Source organism: Mustela erminea, chromosome 7 (assembly GCF_009829155.1).
Source record: "Mustela erminea isolate mMusErm1 chromosome 7, mMusErm1.Pri, whole genome shotgun sequence".
Lineage (NCBI taxonomy): Eukaryota > Metazoa > Chordata > Mammalia > Carnivora > Mustelidae > Mustela > Mustela erminea.
The window spans coordinates 24,950,249-24,972,692 of NC_045620.1; the positions used below are offsets into that span (position 1 = coordinate 24,950,249).

The 22,444-nt window shown below is 52.5% G+C and overlaps 1 protein-coding gene across 1 annotated transcript; it reads right to left on the reverse strand.

Annotated features, from left to right (window-relative positions):
* Positions 1-706: 706 nt before the first annotated feature.
* On the reverse strand, positions 707-19,231 carry LOC116596519. The gene is made up of 15 exons (XM_032353768.1): positions 19,123-19,231; positions 17,816-18,032; positions 16,599-16,703; positions 15,292-15,423; positions 14,449-14,533; positions 14,269-14,332; positions 13,746-13,831; positions 12,772-12,954; positions 10,004-10,057; positions 8,933-9,085; positions 7,679-7,746; positions 7,419-7,464; positions 5,552-5,615; positions 2,948-3,027; positions 707-739 (listed from the first exon to the last, which is right to left on the reverse strand). Exons 1-15 carry the CDS (start codon positions 19,229-19,231, stop codon positions 707-709), a joined length of 1,479 nt encoding a protein of 492 aa, XP_032209659.1.
* Between the last annotated feature and the right edge of the window lie 3,213 nt (positions 19,232-22,444).

Sequence of the window (22,444 nt, forward strand, 5' to 3'; positions counted from 1 at the left end):
CCGCTTTGCCTCCCTTGGCAGCCATGGAGCTATTGACATTTCTGAATGCGTAGCTCTCTGGGAGCCGGGTTTTCTCTGCTCACTGCCCTGCCCTGCCGGGGCCACATGGGACTGGATGGGGGTGGGGGACTTCTCACTCTCTCCTTTGATGGCACTGTTCTTGGGCACATGATGGTCACTGTCCTGCCTGTCACACCTTTGTGGTGTGGCCGTATCATAATCCTCTACCTGGACCTGGCTCCACCCTTAGGGGTCTGGCAGTTTCCCATAACCCCTTTCCTCTGCGCTTGGGGCCTCCCACATATCTCTGGGCTCCCGAAGCACCCCCTCCTCATCCTCCCTCTTGAGCAGGAACCTTTCCTGTATATGCATATTCCCTGTGTCCTTTCTGTGTCCCATCTTCTTAGGCCCTGGGCTCTTGAAGGTCAGGTTCTTTCTCTGTTTTCCGAGGAGCCTCCTTTCCCTGAGACACTGAAGACAGAATTCAGAATATCTCTCTCAGGGGCCAGGGGAACACAGGAGCACTTCAGGGTAGCCTCACCACCTCCCAGAATCCCTTAGCACACTCAGAACCAGACTGCTTCGCCAGCAAAAATCATCTTTATTGCGACTGAGATTTTCCACTGTGACTGTAGCCATCCTCAGCCTCTCAAGGATCCAGAGCATGTGTGGCTGAGGGGAGGGACAGGCCTTCAGTGAGAACCGGCTATTCCTCTGGAATAGTCAGTAGCACATAACCCTGTGGATAGAAGCAGGTAGACATGCTCTATCTGTCCTCGCTGCCCATTAAACCAGCTCTCCCTGAGGTGGCTCAAGACATCTTGAGAGGGGTTGTAAATGTCCTAAGGGTACAACTTGCCCTGTTGGCAAGACAGCAGAGTCAGAGACAGACTGGACAGGGGATAGATGGGAGGGGAAGAAGGGTCTTGGGAATGTTTGTGAACGAAGGAACAGATCAGTCCTTGGAGCTCTTCCTAAAAACCCATCTAGCAAGAGTCCTCTAATGTTTCTGATGCGTTGGGGTTTGTCCTGCTAGGGTTACCCTGAGGTAGGTCTCTCATCCAGCTAGAGCCTTCCACCTGCTCCCACCCACAATGCCCAGACTATGCTGTTGGAATCCATCTGCTCCTCTACCTGTTTTTCCACCAAAGGGGGAGCTCTTGAGGGTTTCAGAGACTGGATCTAACTCCCAGCATTACTTAGCACATGGCCAGGCATAGAGCAAATCAGTGATATGTATTAATAGAATAAATAAATTAGTGATAGTGAATGAATGAGGGAGTGATCAGGGCAGCCATGTAAGGTTGTGCAGATAGTGCACTGCCCAACTCCAGGTGATGTGGTTTGTGTACCACAGTATGAGTGGTGCATCTTAGAGTTCTGTAATATGTAACTGCCACAACAGTGCGAGGCAGCCTAGAAGTGAATCAGTGGGTGAGCCTACGAGCTATTGCCTCTATAGGTCAGATTATGAGAGAGCTGAGGAGCTGTGTCCTGACTTTGCACTTTTTGGCATTCAGAACAATGCCATTCCTGGCCCACCTTGCCAGGAGCTGTGGCATCATTCCTGGATAGCTCCAGCCCCTGTAATACCTGTAGTAGCTCTTCCAGCCCCAACCTAGGGTCATCCTGGGATGACCCCTCCCTGCCAGGGTCAGGGTCAAGGTCAGGTGGGGTCCAGAGGAGGGATCTGGGGGAGGGGTCTGGGGATGGTGGGGGTGGGGGGGTGGTGAGTAGCACAGGCCAGGAGCTGGGATTTTATGAGACAAACCGCTGCTGACTCCTCCTGCCTCCTGCACCCTAACTTCTGGTTCCTGAAGCCAGATTTCTAGTGTCTCCCACATGTCAGGACTGGGAACCAGGCATCCTGGGTCCAGAACTGGGGCATGAGCAGAGGGTCCTAAAACTCAAACCTTATGTCTGGGATGGTGGATCAGAGTCGGGTGGGGTGAAATCAGCAGTCCTAGCAGTTCCTTATGCTTCTGAGAGGGAACCCTTTCCTCCACCTTATGTCTTTGTATCTTGATTTTATAGACAGGGACAATAGGCCGGGGGGAGGGGTGGTGGTTTGCCCGATGTCACCCAGATGGAAGGTTCTGTCTGATTCTCTCTCTGCCCTGCCCCCAGAGCCCTTTCAGCGCTGCTGTTTAAGAGTGGGAATCTGGGGAAGGGGGAAATGAAGGGCATCTCTGAGCTCTGCCCCTTCGCACCAACCCCATCGGTCTCTTAGATTCACCGCACAGAGGGGTGGGATGAAGGCCAAGGAGGTGGGGTGACTCTAGGGGCAGATTCAGAGTTGGCGCTTTCCCTTGGCAGCCGCTCTGTGTTTCCTCTGCTGGTTTCCTTGGCCCTCTGCTCTTGGGCCTCATCTTCCTCCTGGGCAATTAGCCAGCCTAGTGCCGGCTTGGTTCCTCTGGCCGTTCACAGAAAGCAGGGGCCAGATGCAACAGCCCTGTTTTGGGGGTCAGGACACCTGAATTCTAGGGAAGTGGGTGGACCTGGCTAAGGGTAAAGGCTTTGAAGTTGGATAAACCCCAGTTGGAACCCTGGCTCTGTTGCCCTGGGCAAGTGTCTCTGCCTCTCTTAGTTCCCTCTTTTGTAAACTGGGCGAAAGAATAACATCAACTTCATGCAGCTCATTGTGAAGACCACCTGTGTGCGGGACTGAAGCTGTCCGTGAGCCTGGGGCCTGGCTCCCCGAGGGATTCATGGAGCCCCGTGGAGCCTCAGTTTGCTCATCTATAAATGGGGTTTCACATCCAGGATGCCTATGAGATGCTAAGACAAGGGAGGTAAACGGCTTGCCACATAGACATGAGGCTCTCCTTGGCCCGAGCCTCAGCTTCTGCCCTCGCAGGATGGGGTCAAGGCACCTGCAGGACCCCAAGACCCTTCTAGCTCCGACCTCCCCGGCGGGTCTCAGGACACTCTTTTTCTTGGCATTTACCTCGGAGGTCTCCACTTGGGCCTGGTCAAAGGAGAGGCCCTTGACGTTGGGCAGCGGGAGGTTTTGTTCTCTGAGCAGCTCTGTGAAAGGTGTGGGAGGGGAGCTCAGTGCCCTGGTGAGCACAGGGGGGGCCACGCCAGCCGACCCCTGTCTGCTGCACTGTCCAGAACAGGGAAAGGACTTGGCATGGTCCCTTTCTCTTCCCCTTCCCCAGGGCACAGTGTCCCCTATCAGGCAACCCCACTCCAGAAAACCAGGTCTCTAAACAGCTATACTACCCATTTATTAAAAACCTATCTTGAGGGAATTTCTTCTTGAATATATTCAGTAATTATGAACACATTCTTATGAAGATATTCTTCTTAGCATCATTTTAAGGAATGTTCAGTTTGTTGAAGGCATCTTGGGAAACTATTAATGAATTTCATTCTCCTCATTTAATTGCATAAAACCTCTGAAACAATGTTTATGCTCCTAGAAATTTTAGAATGTTAACGGAGACAGAAAACATCTCAGAAAAAAAGTTTAGACACAGTCAGTATAAACTGAAAAATCAACCTTAAAACACTAGGAATTTGGTTATATAATAAGAAAATATCCATTAAAATGTATCCAAGAAAATATTCGTGAATATACTCATTTACCAAATACATGAAAGGTAGTCCTTGGAGTAAGTTTTTGTTAAGTTGGTAAATGGTAAACTTGGAGAATTGGTCATTTAGTAAACTGAATTTCGAAGAATTAATCATTTGCCCAAAACTCAGTTTTGGGCAAACTGAGTTTCTGAGATTTGACTTCGAGGGCCTGGCATGGGCTGCTCCTGCCTCGACCTTGGTGCTGACCAGTGCGTATCTCGCCCTGGCTCCTACCATCATTCCGGGCTCAAGGGAGGGTCTCATACCCCTGTGCATTCTGGCCCAGTTAGGTGAGGGGCAGGACGGAGGTAGAGGGACATGTGCCTCGGGTCTCCCATCTGGCCTCTGATCTGCAGAGGCCCTGTCGCCAGCCTCCCAGCGCCCAGCCTCTGGACCCCTCGTCATTGCAATCCTCTCTCCGGGTTGGGACCAGATGACGCTGACTGCAGCACAGGCTTCTGTGAATCTCTCTCCTCCCAGTTTTCTTACTCTTTGGCTGCTTCTTACAGGCAGTCCTTCTGTATTTCCCCAGTGGCTTTGGCCCTGCTCCTTTTTCCCTTATTGGGGAGCTATGGACAGGACCCCAGTGTGAAAGGCACCCCCTGACCTAGGTGTTCAGACCCTGCAAGACTATCTAGGCTTCTTGAACGAGACCTAGCTCCTGGGTCATCTCTTGTTCCTCGCCATAGCTCTATGTGGTCCGGGATCTAAGATACACTTACTGAATGAGCTGCCTGTGGAAGGCACTGGCCAGGTCAGGTGGCATCCTTGCCCACCTGAGCTCACTGGCTGCCTTGCTAGACCTTCCATTACCACTCTTCCCCACTTCCAATTTGTCCCCCTTTTTGAACACAGATTTACTTACTTTATGCCCAGAACATTCCCTGGCCACGTGGGCCATGGAATGATGCCAAACCCTTCACCCTGACCAGCATTTGAGCTCCTGCCTGCTCCTCTAGCCTCATCTGCCATCCTAACAGGAGCCCTCAAGGTGGAGCACAGAGGGGTGCCCGGTAGGGGAAGCAGAGAGCCTGATGCTGGGCTCAGCTCTGCCAGACTTCCTGCGTGTGCTTCCTAAGTGTGTCCTGGGTGGGAGGCACTGGACAGCATGTGGGAGACACAATGGAAAGCAAACATGGGGTCCCTGCCCTCAGGCAGCTTACCATTCCTTTAAGGACAGAGGGGCTGACCAAAGAATCATGTGAGTAGGCGGGCGGTGTCGGGGGAGGGAGGGCAGTGGATTCTGTGCTGCAGAGGAGCCGGGCTGGGCTCCACACTCCCCCAGAACCCACTTTCCACGCTCCTCCCACTTCCTGGGGTCACCTCCCCCAAAGTCTGCCTGCACTCTTGTTATCTCAGGGTCTGCTTCTGAGGGAGCCCAGACTGAGTGCTATTTTGGAAAAGCTTGATTTTGTTGCTGAGACCTAAACTTAGGTGTCATGTCTCAAAAAATCTAGGTTTGCAGCATCTCTCGAAATACAAAAGATCCCCCCTGCTGGCAGCTTTTGACTGAGCTTCGTGTCAGCCACCCACCCAGGGCAGGGCCCATTTGCCATCGGCCCCGCCCGCGTGGCTTCCTTTGTGAGTGGTATCTCCCTGGACCCTGCAAGCCTGGAGCTCTGGGCAGTGGGCTCCACCGTCTCGAAGGACCCCTCCGGTTCTCACGTGCCACGATGCTAGCCCCACTCCCCTAAGAAGCCCTTCCTGGTCATTCATCCCACATCTGAGCTCCTGCCCACACCAGCTGCCTGGGCAAAGAACAGGAGGGCACCCAGGGCCCCTTCCCACCCTCCCATCTGTCACATCCCAAACTTCCATCTCTCCCCTGTCTCCATCTCCCTTGCCCGGAGGCCATTCTTAACCGACTCTGGGGGACCAGGCGGAAGCCAGCTGTCCCTGCAGAGCTTTGGACACAGTTGATGCTCCCAACTTCTGGTCTATGGGCACGAGGAGAAACACAGGGGCTCACCATTGTGATGGGGCAAGAATAGCCTGTTCAGAAGCTCTAAGAGAAGGGCCTCCATACGTTTTTCCTATAACAGATGAAAAAGGAACAGGAGGGTCACTTTGGCTGGGTTAGCAGATTCTGACTACAGGAATCAAGTGTCTCCACTGTACAGGTGCCCATAGGAGATCAGTAGTCCCCAGGACTACTTTTTCAAAGGGCTTTGGAACCAGATGACCAAATAGTGAAAGGCCTGGGGAAAGTTAAAGGGCCTGAAAAAGAGTTACCCTCACCCTGGTCACAGGGACCATCTTCATAATTCTGTGGGATACCTCAGGGGAGAGCAAATAGTTTGGGCCAGAGGAAACCGCAGGACCAGAGCTTCACAGGGACCAACTCTGGGTCAGTCCAAGGAGGAGCTCTCTAATGCTGAGACCTGTCTGATAATGGGACAGTAATTTTCTCATTGAGATAGTAAGCCTCCTGTTACCTGGGATGTTTAAGAAGTTCAAGAGATTGATCAGGGCTGCCCCAACTCATTTGGACAGATTGAAAAGATTCCCTTTCTTTAAGACATTTGGGAGACTTTTATAAACACATTTGTACCTGTATTATCTATGGTGTGGGTGTCTTGTACAGTGCACGACCAGTGCAACCATACCCAGCAGCCCTGGTATGGATGACTGCCCTCTGATGATGTCACAGAAGGGATCCCTGATCTGGGAAGATAATCTTTAGGACTTTTCAGGTCTGGGATCCTAAGCAAGCAAGTAAGGCCAGAGCAAGGTCTGATAGAGCAGGGCTGATAATTTTATATAGTAGGGCTGATAATTTTCAAGTTTTTCCCAGCCCTTTCATTTTGTTGTTTTTTTCCATCTTGCAGTCTTGCCCCATTAAGGGCTAGAATGTGAGTTCACGGTCCTGTGCAAGCGGAGGGTGGAGGAAGGTTCCCAGGGTGGGGAAAAGGGGGAGTTACTTTAGGGGGCCTCCCTCAGACAGGCAGAGGCAGTGAAAAGCTTTCGGTGTCGGAGCAAGAACCAACCCTGAGAGAAGAGACCCTGTGTTCCACCTGTGGACTCAAGAACAAGTGTGGCCACTCTCCCCACTGCCACCTGCCACCATCTTGTCCAAACCCCATCAGGCCTCTGTGTTGTCCCACCAGCCTGCTTGATGGCCTCCCTGCCTCCACGCCAGTCTGCTCCTTCTATGCTCGGAGCCCTCCATCAACTTTCTTTGCACTCAAGAAGAACCAGGACCCCACTAGTAGGTCCTGTCCACCCTCTGACCTCTCCTCAACCCCTCGGATCCAACCACCCTAGCCCCCTCCTGTTCCCCTGAACCATCAGGCACACCTTTGCCTTCGGGCCTTGGGTTCCCTCTTCCCGATGCCCCCACTGTCACCTCCCCCAGTCTTTGCTCGAACACTTACCTTCTCAGTGAGGCCGTTCCTTTTTAGTATCACCCGCACCCGCCGTCCCGATCCCCCATCCCTTCTACTTTTTCAGAGCATCAGCACCTGCTTCCATACAATGCATAGTTCACCTGATGGGGCTTATTGTCTATGATCTGACCTCACCCTGCTGGAGTGTGGGTGCCACAAGGGTCCCTTGTTTTGTTCACTGACATATCCCCAGTACCTAAGACGAGCCTGGGCACATGGTGGCTGCTCCGTAGTTGTTTGTTAAGTGTATGAAAGAGCAAAGTGAACAAGTTTAAGTTCTGGGGGCTCCCCTGACCCCACGGAGTATGGGGACAGCAGGGCAAGATGAGATCAATGATAGAAAGTGAGTGAGGCTTTCAACTGCCTACATCGGTGGCTCAGGGCCTTTTTCCCGGCCTGCTGATGGGGCCTTCAGGACCGCGGAGAGGCCAGAGGTAAGGGGAGACTCACCTGCTTTGCAAGGCCGGCAGGGTAAGGGCCCAGGGTGACTGTGGTGCTAGCAGAGAAAAGAGATCACCCTTTCAGGTCATGGCAGCTGCTTGGAGGTGCTGTGCTCAGTGAGTATCGGTCATGGCACCTCCTCCCTCCTCTCCCCGCCGACCTTGTGTGCACTGCTCTGTGGGAATGCACCCCTGACCAACCCCCCCCACCACTCCCCTACCGAGAGCGCTTCTTATTTCTTCTGAACATCCAAAACCAAACAACATTACCCATTTGGAGTGAACTGGAGTTTTAACTCCTGATGTCTCGAAGAAAACACGGCTTTCGAAAGGAGATTCTATGGGAGTTGAAATCAGGTGAGAACAGGAGAGGAGTTTATGTTCCAGCGAGAGGGATTCCCTTCACCCTGACCCCCATGAATGCTTGTGAGAGGGCTGGCCCCTCTCACGTGGTGCTCTCCCCGCCGCGCATTCGGCTCGTCCTGTGTGTCCAGACCGTGCCTGTGTGGGTGTGGCCAGGGGAGACGGCACTGGTGATGCTGGGAGCTCCAGGACAGGGCAGGCTGGAGCTGGGTATGAGGCTCAGCCCAGTAGAAAGAAAATCTTTTGCAATGATGCACTTAGCTGTAGAATCACTGTTGCTGGAAGCCGGAGGGCGCCTTGGTTTTGAGGGGGTTGTTTATGGGCCTCTGTGATTCCCATGGTCACCTCATAGACTAGAAATAGGACTTCTCACTGCTGATTAGAGGCGACCAATTTCTTTTCTTTTCTTCTTCTTTATTTTTAGGTTTTTATTTATTTATTTAAGTAATCTCTACACCCAGCAAGGGGCTTGAACTCACAACCCCGAGATAAGAGTCACACACTCTTCCCACTGAGCCAGCCAGGCACCCCCGAGATGACCAGTCTCTTGACCACAGAGTCATGCCAACTCCGATGGCAGACCCCAAGGTCCTGTGAACATTGGGTGCTGTGGGGCTCTCCTGTGGCAGAGCTACCCCCCAGGCCCTCGTATCTGAGGGAACTTCCCAATTGTAAGGTCTGTGGACTGGGAAGTAGGAATCCTAAGGGGCTTAGAATGGAGAAGTAGAGACTTCAGGGAAAGCTGTATTTCCCCAGGAATAGAGTAGAGAACACAGGCATGCTGAGTCCCTCTTGAACTGTTTCTCTGATCTCTCTCCTGGCTTTGGGGACGAGGGCTTCTGATGGAGCCATGTCCAGGGAAGAAGTCAGAAGACTTGACAGCTCTCTGCGAGGCCCTGAGCCTTGCAGCAAGGGGGTGGGAGGGAAAACCCTTTAGTTGCCAAGGAGGTCCGTGGGGGGCGCAGGGAGCTGCACTCAGGGGCACCGGGACTCAAGCACGTTAATGTGCTGGAGACAGGCACAGCTATTTGGGTGCGGACCGATGGAATACGAGCAGAAGACCTGGCATGAAGGCAGCTGCTGCCTCAGTCAGCTGACCCTCGAGGGGCCCCCATGTGGACCCAGACCCCCCAGGAACAAAGAATTTCGAGGCTTACTCACCCAGGAAATGGAGACAGAGGAGGTGTTGCCGGGCTCCAGCAGCACCAGTGAGCCCGGCTGGGTGACGGTGGCGGCGTGACCATCAATATGGACAGTGGGAGGGTTGGGGGCGCTGAGGGTCACTTTCACACTTGCTCTGGACCGCTTAGAAGTCTGAATGAAGTTAAAACGGAAAAGGGGCAGACAGGGAGAGAGGATGGAGTTCCTTAATTCCCAGCTGGGAGGAATGGGAACAGGATTGTCTTTGGAGCCGGGGTCTCGGAATTTGTATTCTAGCTCTGCTGCAACTTGCTACATGACCTGGGGGAGTTCAGTTCAACCTTCCTGCACCCCCTTTGCTTGGGCATGCATAGCAGGTAAGAACATAGATTGTTGGGGCCAGACCCCCTGCTCCACCACTTGTAGGCTGTGTGGCCTGAGACAAGTTTCTTCAACTCTCTGTTCTCATACTTGTCAAATAAGGACAATCGTGCCTCTTCTATAAGGTTGTTGTGGAGATTAGATGAATTTAGTCGTGAAGAGTGCTTAGCACGGAGCCCGGCAGTTCGCGATGCTATGGTTATCTTTTGGGATTGTGGTTTCATATTCTAACAGCTTTTGGAGAGAGGACACTGAGCATGGATTGTGGAGTCCAGGACTGACTCAAATCCTGGTTCTGCCGCTTGCTCAGCAATATGAGCTTGGGCAACTGAAGTCACCTTGCTGTGCCTGGTTGCTGATGTATGAAGATGGGATAAAGCGCAGGGTGTCTGGGGCTTAGGTGGCTGTAGGTGAAGGGGCCTGGGACACAGTCACTGCTCACTGTTGCTTGCATGCGCACCTCTGTCTGCCTCAGTAGGTAAGCCCTAGGGGAGTCATGGTGCCAGCCACCTGGCCAGGCCGATGAGCTAAGTGCCTACTTGAGTCAGTGCCTCTAACCCTTATGGTGCCTGAGAATTTCAGAGTCCACAGTAGGGAACTCTGGCCAAATGGAGCTTGCTTGGGGGCCCAACCCTGACCCAATCCCAGACTCTTCCCTGAGATCCTGGTGGGGATCTCCTGGAAGGGGAAGGAAGCAGGCAACACACCTACCCGGGGCCCAGGCTCCTGCTCGCCCGGGGGCAACAGTTGAATGAGCTTGGCAGCCTGGAAAAAGGGCAAAAATGTGGCATTTAGAATTCTGTAAATCTGTTCTGAGCAGCTTTGGGGGTAGGGGTGTCTGTGGGGTTCAGTGAGGTATAATTGCTTCCAAATGAATGTATGACCTGCACGTCAGTCACTGTGAGCTTGGGAGGAGCCATTCACCTGGTTTCTCACCATGATCTATCTGGAAATATTAACATTTTATTGTTTCAGTGATCCCCCCCCCCCAATATTTCACTGTGAAGGTTGTCACATAGGCAGCAAAGCTGAAAAAAATTTAGAGGAACATTTGTATATTCATCACCTAGATTCTTCAAAGAACATTTCCTCTCTGCTTTTACCACATTTCTATCCATCTATCCATACTCCTTCTGTTTTTGAAAATCACCAATCATGATAGAAAACAGTAAAAAAATGTATAAAGTAAAAATGTACAAGGTCTACCCCAACACCTCTTCCCCTTTTCCTCCAAATTCTATTTTCAGGGGTAACTACTGTTGGCATTTTGGTGTATATCCTGACTGTTTTCTTATCTTTTTAAAAAAAATTTTTAAAAAGATTTTATTTATTTATTTATTTGACAGAGATCACAAGTAGGCAGGCAGAGAGGCAGGCAGAGAGAGAGGAGGAAGCAGGCTCCCCACTGAGCAGAGAGCCCGATGCGGGGCTCGATCCCAGGACCCTGAGATCATGACCTGAGTCGAAGGCAGAAGCTTTAACCCACTGAGTCACCCAGGCGCCCCTCCTGACTCTTTTCTACACACATGGAAGCATGCGCAGTTGAGATCTTCCAAACCACGTAGTCCTGCACCTTATTTTTTTCTCCCAAGGTCAGTATATATAGAACAACCCCATTCTTTAGCAGCTGCATAGTGTTCTGCCTTATATGACCATAACCAGACTCATTTTACCAATTTTTTTTTTTTAATTTGATAGACTGGGATCACAAGCAGGCAGAGAGGCAGGCAGAGAGAGGAAGGGAAGCAGGCTCCTCCCTGAGCAGAGAGCCTGATGTGGGGCTCCATCGCAGGACCCTGGGATCATGACCTGAGCCAAAGGCAGAGGCTTTAACCCACTGAGCCACCCAGGTGCCCCACCAATTTGTTATTAATGGAGACCTAGGTTAACTTTATTCTTTACCTGGTAGGAAGTGAAACCTAAAAGAGCACCGTTGCACAAATACCCTTGCCCACTGGTGTAAGAATTTCTGCAGACATGGAATTACCGTGTTCACTTACAATTGTTCCAGAGCTGTCCTATCTGTGTGGGAAGGAGGGAATAGCAGGGGGAGACCTGACTCCATTCCTGATCTCACCTGCTCGGTCACCTTGGGCAAGTCACTTTCCCTATCTGGGCCTTTGTTTCCTTACATAAAAGAAAAAAAGAAAATGGAGCAAAAACTTTAGATACCGGGGTGCCTGGGTGGCTCAGTCAGTTAAGCCTCTGCCTTTGGCTCAGGTCGTGATCTTGGGGTCCTGGGATTGAGCCCACATCGGGCTCCCTGCTCAGCAGAAGAGCCTGCTTTTCTCTCTCCCTCTGCCTGCTGCTCTGCTTACTTGTGCTCTCTCTCTATCAAATAAATAAATAAAATCTTTAAAAAAAATTAGATCCCTTCTAGATACGGATCTTGGGATTTTGTATTTGAGTGTTTCTGGGGCACCCACTGGGTGCTGTAGACATACTCTACCACCCATAGTCCCTGTCCTTAAAACAGGAGCTACAGTGAACACACAAAGTTAAATAATAAACCCCAATATACGTACACGTGTGTCTGTGTATACACATGACTCTGCATATACAACTCTATCCATACACATACACAGTGGGATCAGTGTCTCGAAGGGAGAAGGACAGAGAGAAAGAGAGGAAGTAGAGGGAAAAGGGGGAAGGCTTATCTTAAGTGTTTCAATGTGGTGGTCAAGGAAGGGCTCTCTGAGGAGATGACATTTGCACGAAGACCAACAGTGGCAGTTATAATGTTCTGGGCAGAGCAACTAGCATGTACAAAGGCCCTGAGGTGGGTAATAGCTCAGCCTGTGTGTCTAGAGTGTAGTGGGTAAGGAGACAGAGCTGGAGAGGTCAGCATGGTACTAACTTCAGGGAAGAGACTAGGTGTGGTGAGGAGCTCCTACGGGCTTTGCAGCAGTGACATTTGTGGATTTCTCCCTCATGTGATCCCCTCATCGACCCTGGGCACTTGCTCTTCTTGCAGACTTCTGTGCCTCCTTGCCCCCACTTAGGCCACCTCCTCAGAGATGTCTTCACTGACTGTGGCACCCAGGACAGCCCTGTCATCCCCACTAGTCACTTGCTGATCCATTGATCTTATTATAAATAAGCTAAATTATTTTATTTATCTGGCTGTTTCCTTGTTCAGGTTCTTTTCTCCCCCTTGATTTTGAGATCTGTAATGGCAGGGACCCTGGGTGCACAGGGCCTGGCACATATTGGCTTTCAATAATTTTTTGTGGCATGAATGAATGGATAAGTGTTATGAAGAGAAAAACAATGCACCTGGATGTTCAAGGAAGTCTTCCTAGAGCGGGGGACTTCTATGCTGGGTTCTGAAGGTTGAATAGGAGTTATCCCTGGAGGTCCAGAGAGAAGTGACTTATCTAGGTCCACCCAGAAAGGCACTTCTGCCAGCTGGGCCTTGGTTTCTTCATGTGAAAAGTAAAGCAATAAAATTATGTTATTCCTCTTTCTCAAGCACTCACTTTGGAGTCCTGGGGGTCCACTCGGATCTCGTTGCTGGTGTAGAGGCAGGACAGGATGTCATTGTAGGTTTCTAGCCCAAAAGCCAAGTCCGCCATGCTGCCTTGGGCTAATTTTGGAAGGGGTTGGGGGGTCAGGCCGGCAGGTCTTCGGGGTCTCTGGCTGGGGCCGCAGGGTGTCACAAGCTTCAGAAACACAAAGGAGAAACTCAGTGGGAACAGCTTCTCTGGCCAACAACTGGTTATAGCTGTAACCAATGTCAAAGGCTCACTATGTGCTAGGCAGTTCTAAACACACGTGTACAATCTCATTTCAACTTTACAAGGGTGCTGTGAGTTGGGAACTATAACTGTCCCCATTTGACAGATGAGGAAACAGAAGCCCAGAGGGGGTAAAGTGACTTACTCAAGGTCCTACACAGGGTAAGAGGGGGAGCTGGGTTTTGAACTCACGAGCCCCCGCTCCTCGCTTCTTCCTTATCTGACCCATTCCCTTCTCTGTGCTTTTGTTAACAGTGCCTCCTTCCTGTCCTCTCCTATCCTTCCTGTCTGCCTGACCCACCTCTGACCATTCCATGGGGGAGGGGGAAGGAGCAGTGAACGGGAGCTGGGCAGCCAGCCTCATCCCTTTTCTGGGCCTCGGTTTCCCCATCTAAAGGGTTCCTGCCAGGTGGGCATTACGCATGATCCTGTACCCCTGAACTGTCCCAACTGCCCTCTTGTTGGAGCCTGATCCCCACTCACAGGACTCTCAGCCCTGTAGCCTCTCCTGCTCTCCAGGGTTGAGGTGGGACTCTCTGGGCTCCGTACTGGCTCCCAAGGGCAGGCACCTGCCAGCTCTCCCCTTCCTTCTCCCTCCTTCTCTGTCTCCTAACCAGAGAAACCCTACTTTCCTTTTTTGGCTGTCGTCCCCCACCTCCCCCCAGGCCAGCAGATGTCCCCAGAGGGGTCTGCTCTGGCCAGTGGGACTGGCCTACCCGGACATTCATCAGGATGGCCTCGTCTGTGAACTCCGTGGTGGTGACATAGTACTGGAAGTCTTCCGGCCCTGAGATGGCGGGGGCTGCAATGAAACGAGGACTCAGCTTCCCCTGGGGGAGGGTGGACGGGTGTGGGGAGGCAGCGAAGCAGGCAGAAATCTACTCTCCATCTTTGCTTAGCTTGAAGTTGCTTGTGCGCTAGGTCTATGCTTCTTGGGACAACGAACATTTATCGAGCAATAGCTTTGTGCCTGGTTCTAGGTATTATTGCAGCAGGGCAGTCCGCTCTGGAGGTCTAGCATTAGTCCCATTTTACAGATTGGGAGGCTGAGGCTCCGAGGGAAAATGACTTGCCGAGGTCAGAAGGCATAGTGCCCTTTCTCGCCCCCACTAGAAAGGAGGCTCCCTGTGGGTAGGCTTTGTTTTGTCTCCTGTCATATTCTCAGAGCCTAGAGCATCATTCTTGGCACACAGTAGGAGAATGGAAAATAAACCGCTTCCTCGGCCAGGAGCTACGTACGCAGAGTGACATGCAACAGGTCTTCCAGCAATGAGTTGAGTAGGGCCGTGGCCAAGGGGCACACCTGCAGGGAAGGCATGACGGGGTCCTTGTCAGGTCGAAGTGCTCTCCCTCGGGGTCACACCCCTCTCCCAGGGTGTGGGAGCGGCCCCGTGAGGCAGAGGAGGACAAACAACATACTATCTTCTGCAGGAGGAAGGGCAATGCCTCATCCAGGACGCTTGTCACCAACTCCAGAGCTGCGTTTGCGAGGAGGGGGTTCATCCTAGTGGTGGGGGAGGGCAGGTGGAGTCTGAGACACCATGGAAGGGGAAACTGAGGCCAGATGCAGGAGTCCAGGGCAGGGCTTCTGGGCTTGCGTAGTAGGGAAACTCTAGAGTGGCTGCTTCCTTCCTGTGTCTCTCTTCTCCTTCCCCACCCCTACTCTTTCCTTTTCTGTTTTGTCTCCTTCATGCCTTCTTGCTCCCTCTCCAAGACATCCTCTTCCTCTTTATTTCTTCCTGATAGACCCTCTCTGCCTCCATCTCTTTATTTCCTCTCTGATAAAGGTCTCTGGGATTTTCAAGGAGGGAGAGTGATGGAAGGCTTCCTGGAGGAGGTGGTTTTTGTGCTAAGGTTGTCTCAGCACGTGGATTAGCTCATCTTTTCCCCACAGCCACACCATGCTGGCTGGGTTTGGTAGGCAATTCCATTTTACTGGTGAGGAAACAGGCTCTAGAAGTCAAATAGCTTGTACAGGGCCCCTGAATTAGGAAGCAGGCAAGCTGAGACTTGACCTGGGTGGATGCCCACTCTCAGCCATGACATTCAATGTCGAGAGAGGAAATGCTGATGGATGGTGTATGCCACTTGCAGCCTCGGAGATGACCCTGTCCCTAAGGCCCTTGGTCACTCAGAAAATGAGGCTGGGGAGAGGCAGCCCCTGCGGTGAGACCCAGTGAAGGGCTGGGCAGCGGGGGCAGTGCCGGAAGTCCCGGCACCTGTTCCTGCCCGGTGGGAGCACAGGTGTGGGCAGGTACTCACTGTTCCAGGACCTTGATGCTTAGGTATCCCGGTGGGGTGTGGCACTCCTCTAACATCACCTTGGTCTTGTTCCCCGTCTGTTCCAGCCGTACCCCAATGCGAATGTTCTTGAGGACTCTGAGCCGTAGTACCCTGTAGGGGCAGCGTGTCCAGGCAGGCTCCAAGCCACAGCCTCAGGTGGAGGCTGGAAGTCTCAGGCTAGTGACCTGCAGCTGCCTGCGGGGCTCGAGTGAAAAACTAGGAGAGTTGTTGAAGATACGGATCTCGGGCACCTGGGTGGCTCAGTGGGTTAAGCCGCTGCCTTCAGCTCAGGTCATAATCTCAGGGTCCTGGGATCGAGTCCCACATCGGGCTCTCTGCTCAGCAGGGAGCCTGCTTCCCTTCCTCTCTCTCTGCCTGCCTCTCTGCCTACTTGTGATCTCTGTCTGTCAAATAAATAAATAAAATCTTAAAAAAAAGATACGGATCTCATGCCTGGAAAAACCTGAGAGAGCTGCCAACACCAGCCCGCATCCTCATAGGGGGGCCATCACGTGGGGCTGATGGTGACCTTGAGCTGGGCCACAGGTGCTCATGGTGCTCCAGTCCCACCAGGCCAAGGGCCAAGCTGTGGTTTTACTGCCCATCACTACAAGGGCGATGATAAGAGAGAAATATTTCTCTGTGTTCCCTTATCTATTAAAAAGGGAAGCTAGACCAAGAAAGTCACATTTTTACAAGAAAACCAGGGGTGGACATACTCCTGAAGGGCATTTACGAAGATTTGTTTTGCGTGCCGACCCCACCCGCAGCTCTCCCTCTGTTGCCTGCTGTGGTCCGAGCTCTTGGGTCGGCAGTGAACGCTCACTACAGCCAAGGGCAGAGGATCATACCCATTTGGTAGATGAGGAAACCGAGGCCCAGGAAACAGAGGCCCTTGTTCAAGTTGCCTGGCTGGTGAGCGGGAGCGGAGGCCCGGGGTGCGGAGCTCTGAGGTGAGCTTGCAGCTGCCCGCTTCAGATCATCCCACTACTGCATCCGCCTGTCCTTCAGGTGGGACACATGCTCCCTGACCTGGGCAGTCCGAGGACACTGATGCCTCACCGTGCGGTCCTGGCTAGGTCTCTCCCCCACTCTGTGCCCTCGTTTCTCCATCAGTAAAAATGACTTTGAAACACGCCCCAATGGCAAAGATTATTATGAGCCTTCTCATGACAGAGGCAGGAGGCCTTTGCTGGCCCTGCACAGCTGCCTCTTGCGGTCATAGCCACGAGGGTGGGCCTGCCAGGCACCGAGGAGGGGGGCGACCGAGTACCCCATGTACTCACTCCTGAAGCAAGAGGTACAGTTTGCTTCGCAGAGTGACCTGCAGCAGGCTGTCGCTCAGGATACGCAGGGTAACCTCAGGTCCTTTGACGTCTTCTATGACCAGCCTGCAAGAGGGGGTGTTGGTATGGCCTGGTAAAGCCATTGTAGTTCTGTATCGCATGTGTCTGGGTTGGCTGGAATAAGGGTAGACCCCAGGAGGAGTAGGAACAGCTTTGGGACAACCCCATCTCTGAGCCCCAGCCCAGATGAGGAACAATGGGACCATAGTTCCAGCCCCCAAGCCTTCAAGAGCTGGCTGAGGCCCTTCCCTTCTTCCGGCCTCAGTATCACCCTCTACAAAATGGGGAGAATACTGTAGAGGGGCTGTCTATGTGCCTTGAGCCCTTGAGCCTGCCTGAATTCAAGTATATGCATTCTGCAAAAGGGAAGCAGGCGGGCAAAAGTCAGAGAAAGCAAGGTGACTGGTGATCCTGCCGCCATCTGCTAAGGGACCATCTGCCTGGCCGAGCATTCCAGGGGGAGGACATGAGCCTTCTACTCCCTTCAGTGACGTTGGTTCCCAGCATCTCCCCGAGCTGAGAGGAACCCAGAGTCCTTTTTGAACATGAGATACAAGCTGGTGATTCATCTGCTGTCCACTAGAATGGGCAGCAAACCGCCCCAAACCAGGAGAGAGGCATGAAAGCAGCCGTGCCCACCCCTTGATCTTGGACTTCCGGCCTTCAGAACCCTGACACCACGAATCCCTGTTGGGTGAGCCTCAGGAATTCCTGTTGCGTGGTACTTTGTTATGGCAGTTCTGACAAACTCTACAATCAGAAAACCTAGATTTTGATTCAAACCCTTTTGATTTTTACATATTGGCAATTCATTAAAACGTTTTTAATTTTTTTTAATGAAAATATTTAAAAAGCACCACGCAAGTTTGCAATACCCAGGTGGAGGCTGAGTGTGGAGGTCTGGAGGGGCGCCAGCCTGAGACCCTCGATCCAGACCCTGCTTTGTTCCTTGGATGATTTTAAGTGGCTTGGAGAGATTTAGAACAAGAAAGATGCACTTGCCCGAGTGCCTTCCAGACTGCAGAGAACCTCCCAGGAACCCCACCGGGCCTCCCACCCGCCCAGGGATCCACTTGACACGTGAGAACGTTGTGGCTCAGGGAAAGGGCCGAGCCTGAAGCAGGAAGAAAGGTCAGAGTCAGCCTCTGCAGACTCACCCGCCAGCCTGGAGCAGCTCCGTCAGCAGTGGGAGGCTCTTCCCTGAGAGCAGGTCCCCGACCAGGGACAGATCAAGCCCACTGCTCTTCTTGGAGAGGCCTTCTTTTACGAAAGGCAGGTGGTCCAGGATGGTGACACCTTCACTGGTGGGCCCTGTCACAGGAATCCTGGCCATGCGGTCCAGGATGTGGTTTTCCGAGAATAGGTCTGAAATGTCTGAGGACACGAGCCTCTCCTCAAGGTGGGGCTCACCGTTCATTCGGTCATTCAACAAACGCCCCCTGGCACCCGCTCAGTCAGCAATTTGGATGGTCATTTAGCAGCAAGTATTTATTAAGTGCACACTCTCTCTTGGGCTCAGGGAATGGGAACAGTGTGCAGTCTGCCCGTGAGGAGTGTACATTCTGGTGGGAGAGACAGACAACCACCCAGCATCCCAATAAGCGAACAAGGCAATTTTTGAAAGTAAGTGCTACAGAGAAAATGAAATGGAGTTGAGTTGGAAGATAACTGGGGTGAAGGTCTGCCTTTGATAGGGTGGTCAGGGAAAGCCTCTTTGAGGAGGAGGAATTTGAGCTGACCTGAGTCAAGTGGAGGAATCCATTATTGCAAGATCTGGGAGCAGAGCAAATGAGGCAGGGGGAACAGCATGTACAAAGGCCCTGAGGTGGTAGTGAGTCTGGTGAATTTATTAAACTGAAAGATCATTGGGGTTAGGCTGCAGGGAATGGGGTAGGAGGTGGGTGGGCATTGGTCAAAGGAACTCATGGTCAAAAGGGAGAGAGACAGAGAGGATAACTACAAAATATCAGGCCAATGCCATAGATGAGGCTTCACCAAAGGGCTGTGGGAGCTCAGAGGAAGGAGACTCCTGCCTGGGAAAACTGGGAGGGACTTTGAGAGCTTTGCCTTAAAGGATGAGTCAGAATTCGCCATGTTGGGAAGTAGGGAAAGAGACTTGTACATGGAAGAAACATCACAGGAAGGGAAGGAGACTGGGAAGTCATTCAAGGCCCTGTATCCCTGGCCTCTTCCACTCCAGGTGGCAGTGGAAGAGATCGGGGATACAGGGCCTTGCATGCCAAGGTGAGGAATCTGGAGCATCTCTTGAGGGTACTGGGGAGCCACATTAGGGATTAGAGTAGTGTAAAGATGAGGTCAGGTCTAGGTGAAGGAATGCAAATTCTGCTGCTGGTGATGGGGAGGCCAGAAGAGAAGACTTGGGGAGGGTAATGGCACCATCTTCCACCCCTTCCCTTCCCTTCCCTGAGATCTTGCCTTCTAAAGCCCACTGCTTAAATTTTACCTGTTTCCAGCTGATTCTTGCTGATTCGCAGGTAGAGCAGATGTTGGGCCTTCCCTTGAGCCTGGGGCAGCAGCCCCCAGCATAGCAGTGACCCCCAGAACAGCAGCATCCTCTCAGTCATGACCTGTGGAATAGAGCTGGGAACCCCAGTGGCCACCTCCATATGCCCACTAGGGACCCATTGTCTAGGGTCTCCTAGTTCTGCCTTCCCTAGAACCTCTCTCCAGCTTTCCTCTCTCCTTGCCATTCCCCCTAGCTCCAGATCTGCTAGTCCTTGAACCCTACCTGCACTTCTCACCACCTCACCCTAGTGCTTTTGGTTTCTTCCTCCTGGACTGCCCTTCCGCATTGTGTGGATTGCTTCAAATCCAGGCTCTGTTACTGCCTGACTGCGTGACCCTGAGCAACTTACTCGACCTCTCTGTGCCTCAGTGTTCTTATCTGTAAAATGGGGATGAACATGGTGGCAGTGAGGAACGCATTCCACAGTAGGTGCAGAGCGCTTAGCAAGCCGGGTGCTCACAGTTGTTACTGCGGCTGCGCGACCCTGTGAGATGGCAGCAGATACAGCACTCCCTTTGGACTGCAGACGTTTCTTGATCTTGACGGAGGACAGCGGATGAGGGTCCTGGGGCAGGTGTTAGACTGGTTGGGGTGGGCACTGGGGAAGGGGCTTGAAGGCACCGCTCTTTACCAGCTAGTAGGGAAATATTTCAATATTTCAACCAGGATGTTTGTACAGGTTCTCACCAGCTGAACTTCAGCCCTGACCAGGTGGCCAAAGGACATAGTTAAGACCCTGAGCCCAGGGGCGCCTGGGTGGCTCAGTGGGTTAAGCCTCTGCCTTCAGCTCAGGTCATGATCTCAGGGTCCTGGGATCGAGCCCTGCATCAGGCTCTCTGTTCAGGGCAGCCTGCTTCTCCCTCTCTCTCTGCCTGTCTCTCTGCTTACTTGTGATTTCTCTCTCTGTCAAATTAAAAAAAAAAAAAAAAAAAGACCCTGAGCCCGCAGGCAGGGGGCCCTCCGGGTGGGCAAGGCTGTGCCTTAGCAGATGCAGCCTCTGGGACTTCAAGGCAGAGACCAGCTGGGATGCAGACGGCTCCAACATCAGCAGGGCCCACCGGGGAGCCCCCCTGACCCCCATGCTGTGCCCATGAGGCAGCTACTCAGAGGGTAAACGCTGCCACTGAGCAAGAACAGGAGGCCCCCAAAGGCCGAGTGTACTCTGAAGTACCTGAGAAAATCCTGGCAATGCCTTGAATTAGTAGCATCCAGTTTTTTGTTGCTTGGTGTCGTAGGAGCTCAGAACAGTGATTATGCTGGGTAATAAAAAATGCAATTGTTCGCTTTCATATGCAAGTTTTGGATGGGAAGTTGGTTCTCGTGGCATTAAACAGTCATATTTTGCTTCCAGGGTGAACTGAAATTCACCCACGATTCATCCCACCAGAGTTTAGTTGGTCCCTATTTTGGTACTTTTCTCAGTCAATTCACCCATGTCGGGTGTCTCCCTCCCTCCTGTCCTGCGTACATCACACCATGTTCCAGCTCTCCCCTCTTGCCTTAAGGCATCCCGACCAGCCCCAATTTCCACTTGAGTGCTTTCTAGGGAGCAGGCAGTGTGCCAAGAACGTTGTAAAGCTTCATCACATCAGTGAGTCCCCACCGCAATGGTCTGGGATTACGGATCGCAAGTCCAATTTACAGATGACAAAACTGAGGCTCAGAGAGAAAAGACGAATCGCCCAAGGTCACACAGGTGGCGGTGCTTGGATTCGAACTACTAAGAACCTGTGCACCAAACCACATTCTTGTAGGTGCTCAGGAAACGTTTGAGAAGTGCCCTGCTTGTCCTTACCTCTCCAATCACAGGATTGCCCGGAGTCTCCCTGGTCTGTCTCCAGCCTTCCAGAAAGGCACAACTTTTATAACCTGAGCTCTGAAGCCCAGCGGGGTGGGGCCAAGGTTTGTGCTCGGAGGAGCTCTTCAGTGGAGGAAGGGGTCCTCTTGGCATCAGGTGGCAAGGGGCTGCTGGCCAAAACCGATAGGGCTCATCACTGAGGCCTGAGGGGCAGGCCCTGGGTCCAGGGCCAACAGACCTCCGGGGGAAGGAGGGTGGGGGCTCTGTGGGTTTGGGGGTGGGTCCTTTCCCTTAGGAATGACATCAGAGCCATGGAGCCTGGGGCAGGGCCTTCAGCTCTTGGGAGAGAGCCAAGGAGGCTCCCAATACAGGATGTGTCAGTCTCAGAACCTAAGCGAGTAAGGGAGTATGTTGGGGGTGTGTGTGGTGGAGAGCAGGCGAGTGGTAGAGCCGGCCCTTTCCATACATGGTTCTGAGCTGTGCCTCTGTGGCCAGACAGGCCTGAGTTCAAATCCCCACAGTCATTCAATAACTGTATAACCGTGGGCAAGTTGCTTTTTCATCCAAGCCTCACTTTTCATGTCTGTAAAGTGGTAATAACAAATCCACCGATATCTTTGCGGTATTTGTGAAGATTCAGGGAGGTAACTCAGAGAGATGTCAGCATAGGGCCTGATCCAGAGGAAGGATTCCAAAAAAAACCTACTTATTTTAATTTCCATCTTAGAGAGGAGAACACTGGGTCTTCTAGGGGTTAAGTGATTCTCAAGGTCGCACAGCTGGTCCACTGTGGCAGAAGTAGGATTTGAAATCAGGTCCCAGAGAAGGGACTGGCTACCCAGGGGAAGGGAAATTTGGTGTGCGAAGGTCCTCTTACATGGGTGTCCTGGTGTCCCCATTGTGAGTGGGCGCAGCTGGCAGTGTCGGTGTGGACCCCTGCGTTAACTAAGGCCTACAGGTGGCGGATCTGAGAAGTGATCCCAGGAGAGGCCAGGAGAGGGGGAAAGAGAGGCAGGGAAGGAGCCAGCCCATAAAGGTGTGTTAGTAAGCAAGTGACCCTCCACCCCCCACTCCACGGAGGGCTCCATCCTGTGGGGCGCTGTGGGAGCCAGTGTGGACTTGCCCCCTGACCTAGTGGGCGAGGAAGCAGGTTATTTTTCCACCAACCTCCAGGACGCCTCTCCTCTAGGAAGAGATCATGGGTGCCTGGAACCTGGGGGCCACTGCTGTTTTGGAGAAGTGCCCCAATCTGGCGGGGCATTGGAGCCACTGGCCTCTAACAGGGTCATGGGGTGGGACAGAGATCCCAGCCCTGGGACTAGATGAAACCAAACTAGAGGCCCTGCCTTATCGTTCAGGCTCCTGGAAGTGCCCCTTCCCTTCAGATCCTCGTACAACCCTAGGGAGCCAGAAGGGAGCTGCCACCAAGGGGGAGACTGGCTTTCTCATCTTTGTGGTGAG

Coding starts and splice junctions, on each gene's coding strand:
- LOC116596519 (XM_032353768.1), bottom strand. CDS start 19,231: ATGCTGCTGTTCTGGGGGTCACTGCTATGCTGGGGGCTGCTGCCCCAG. Junction 14,534..15,291: donor AGCATCAAGGTCCTGGAACA/GTGAGTACCTGC, acceptor CCCCACCACTAG/GATGAACCCCCTCCTCGCAA. Junction 7,747..8,932: donor CCTCTGTCTCCATTTCCTGG/GTGAGTAAGCCT, acceptor CAACTCCCATAG/AATCTCCTTTCGAAAGCCGT.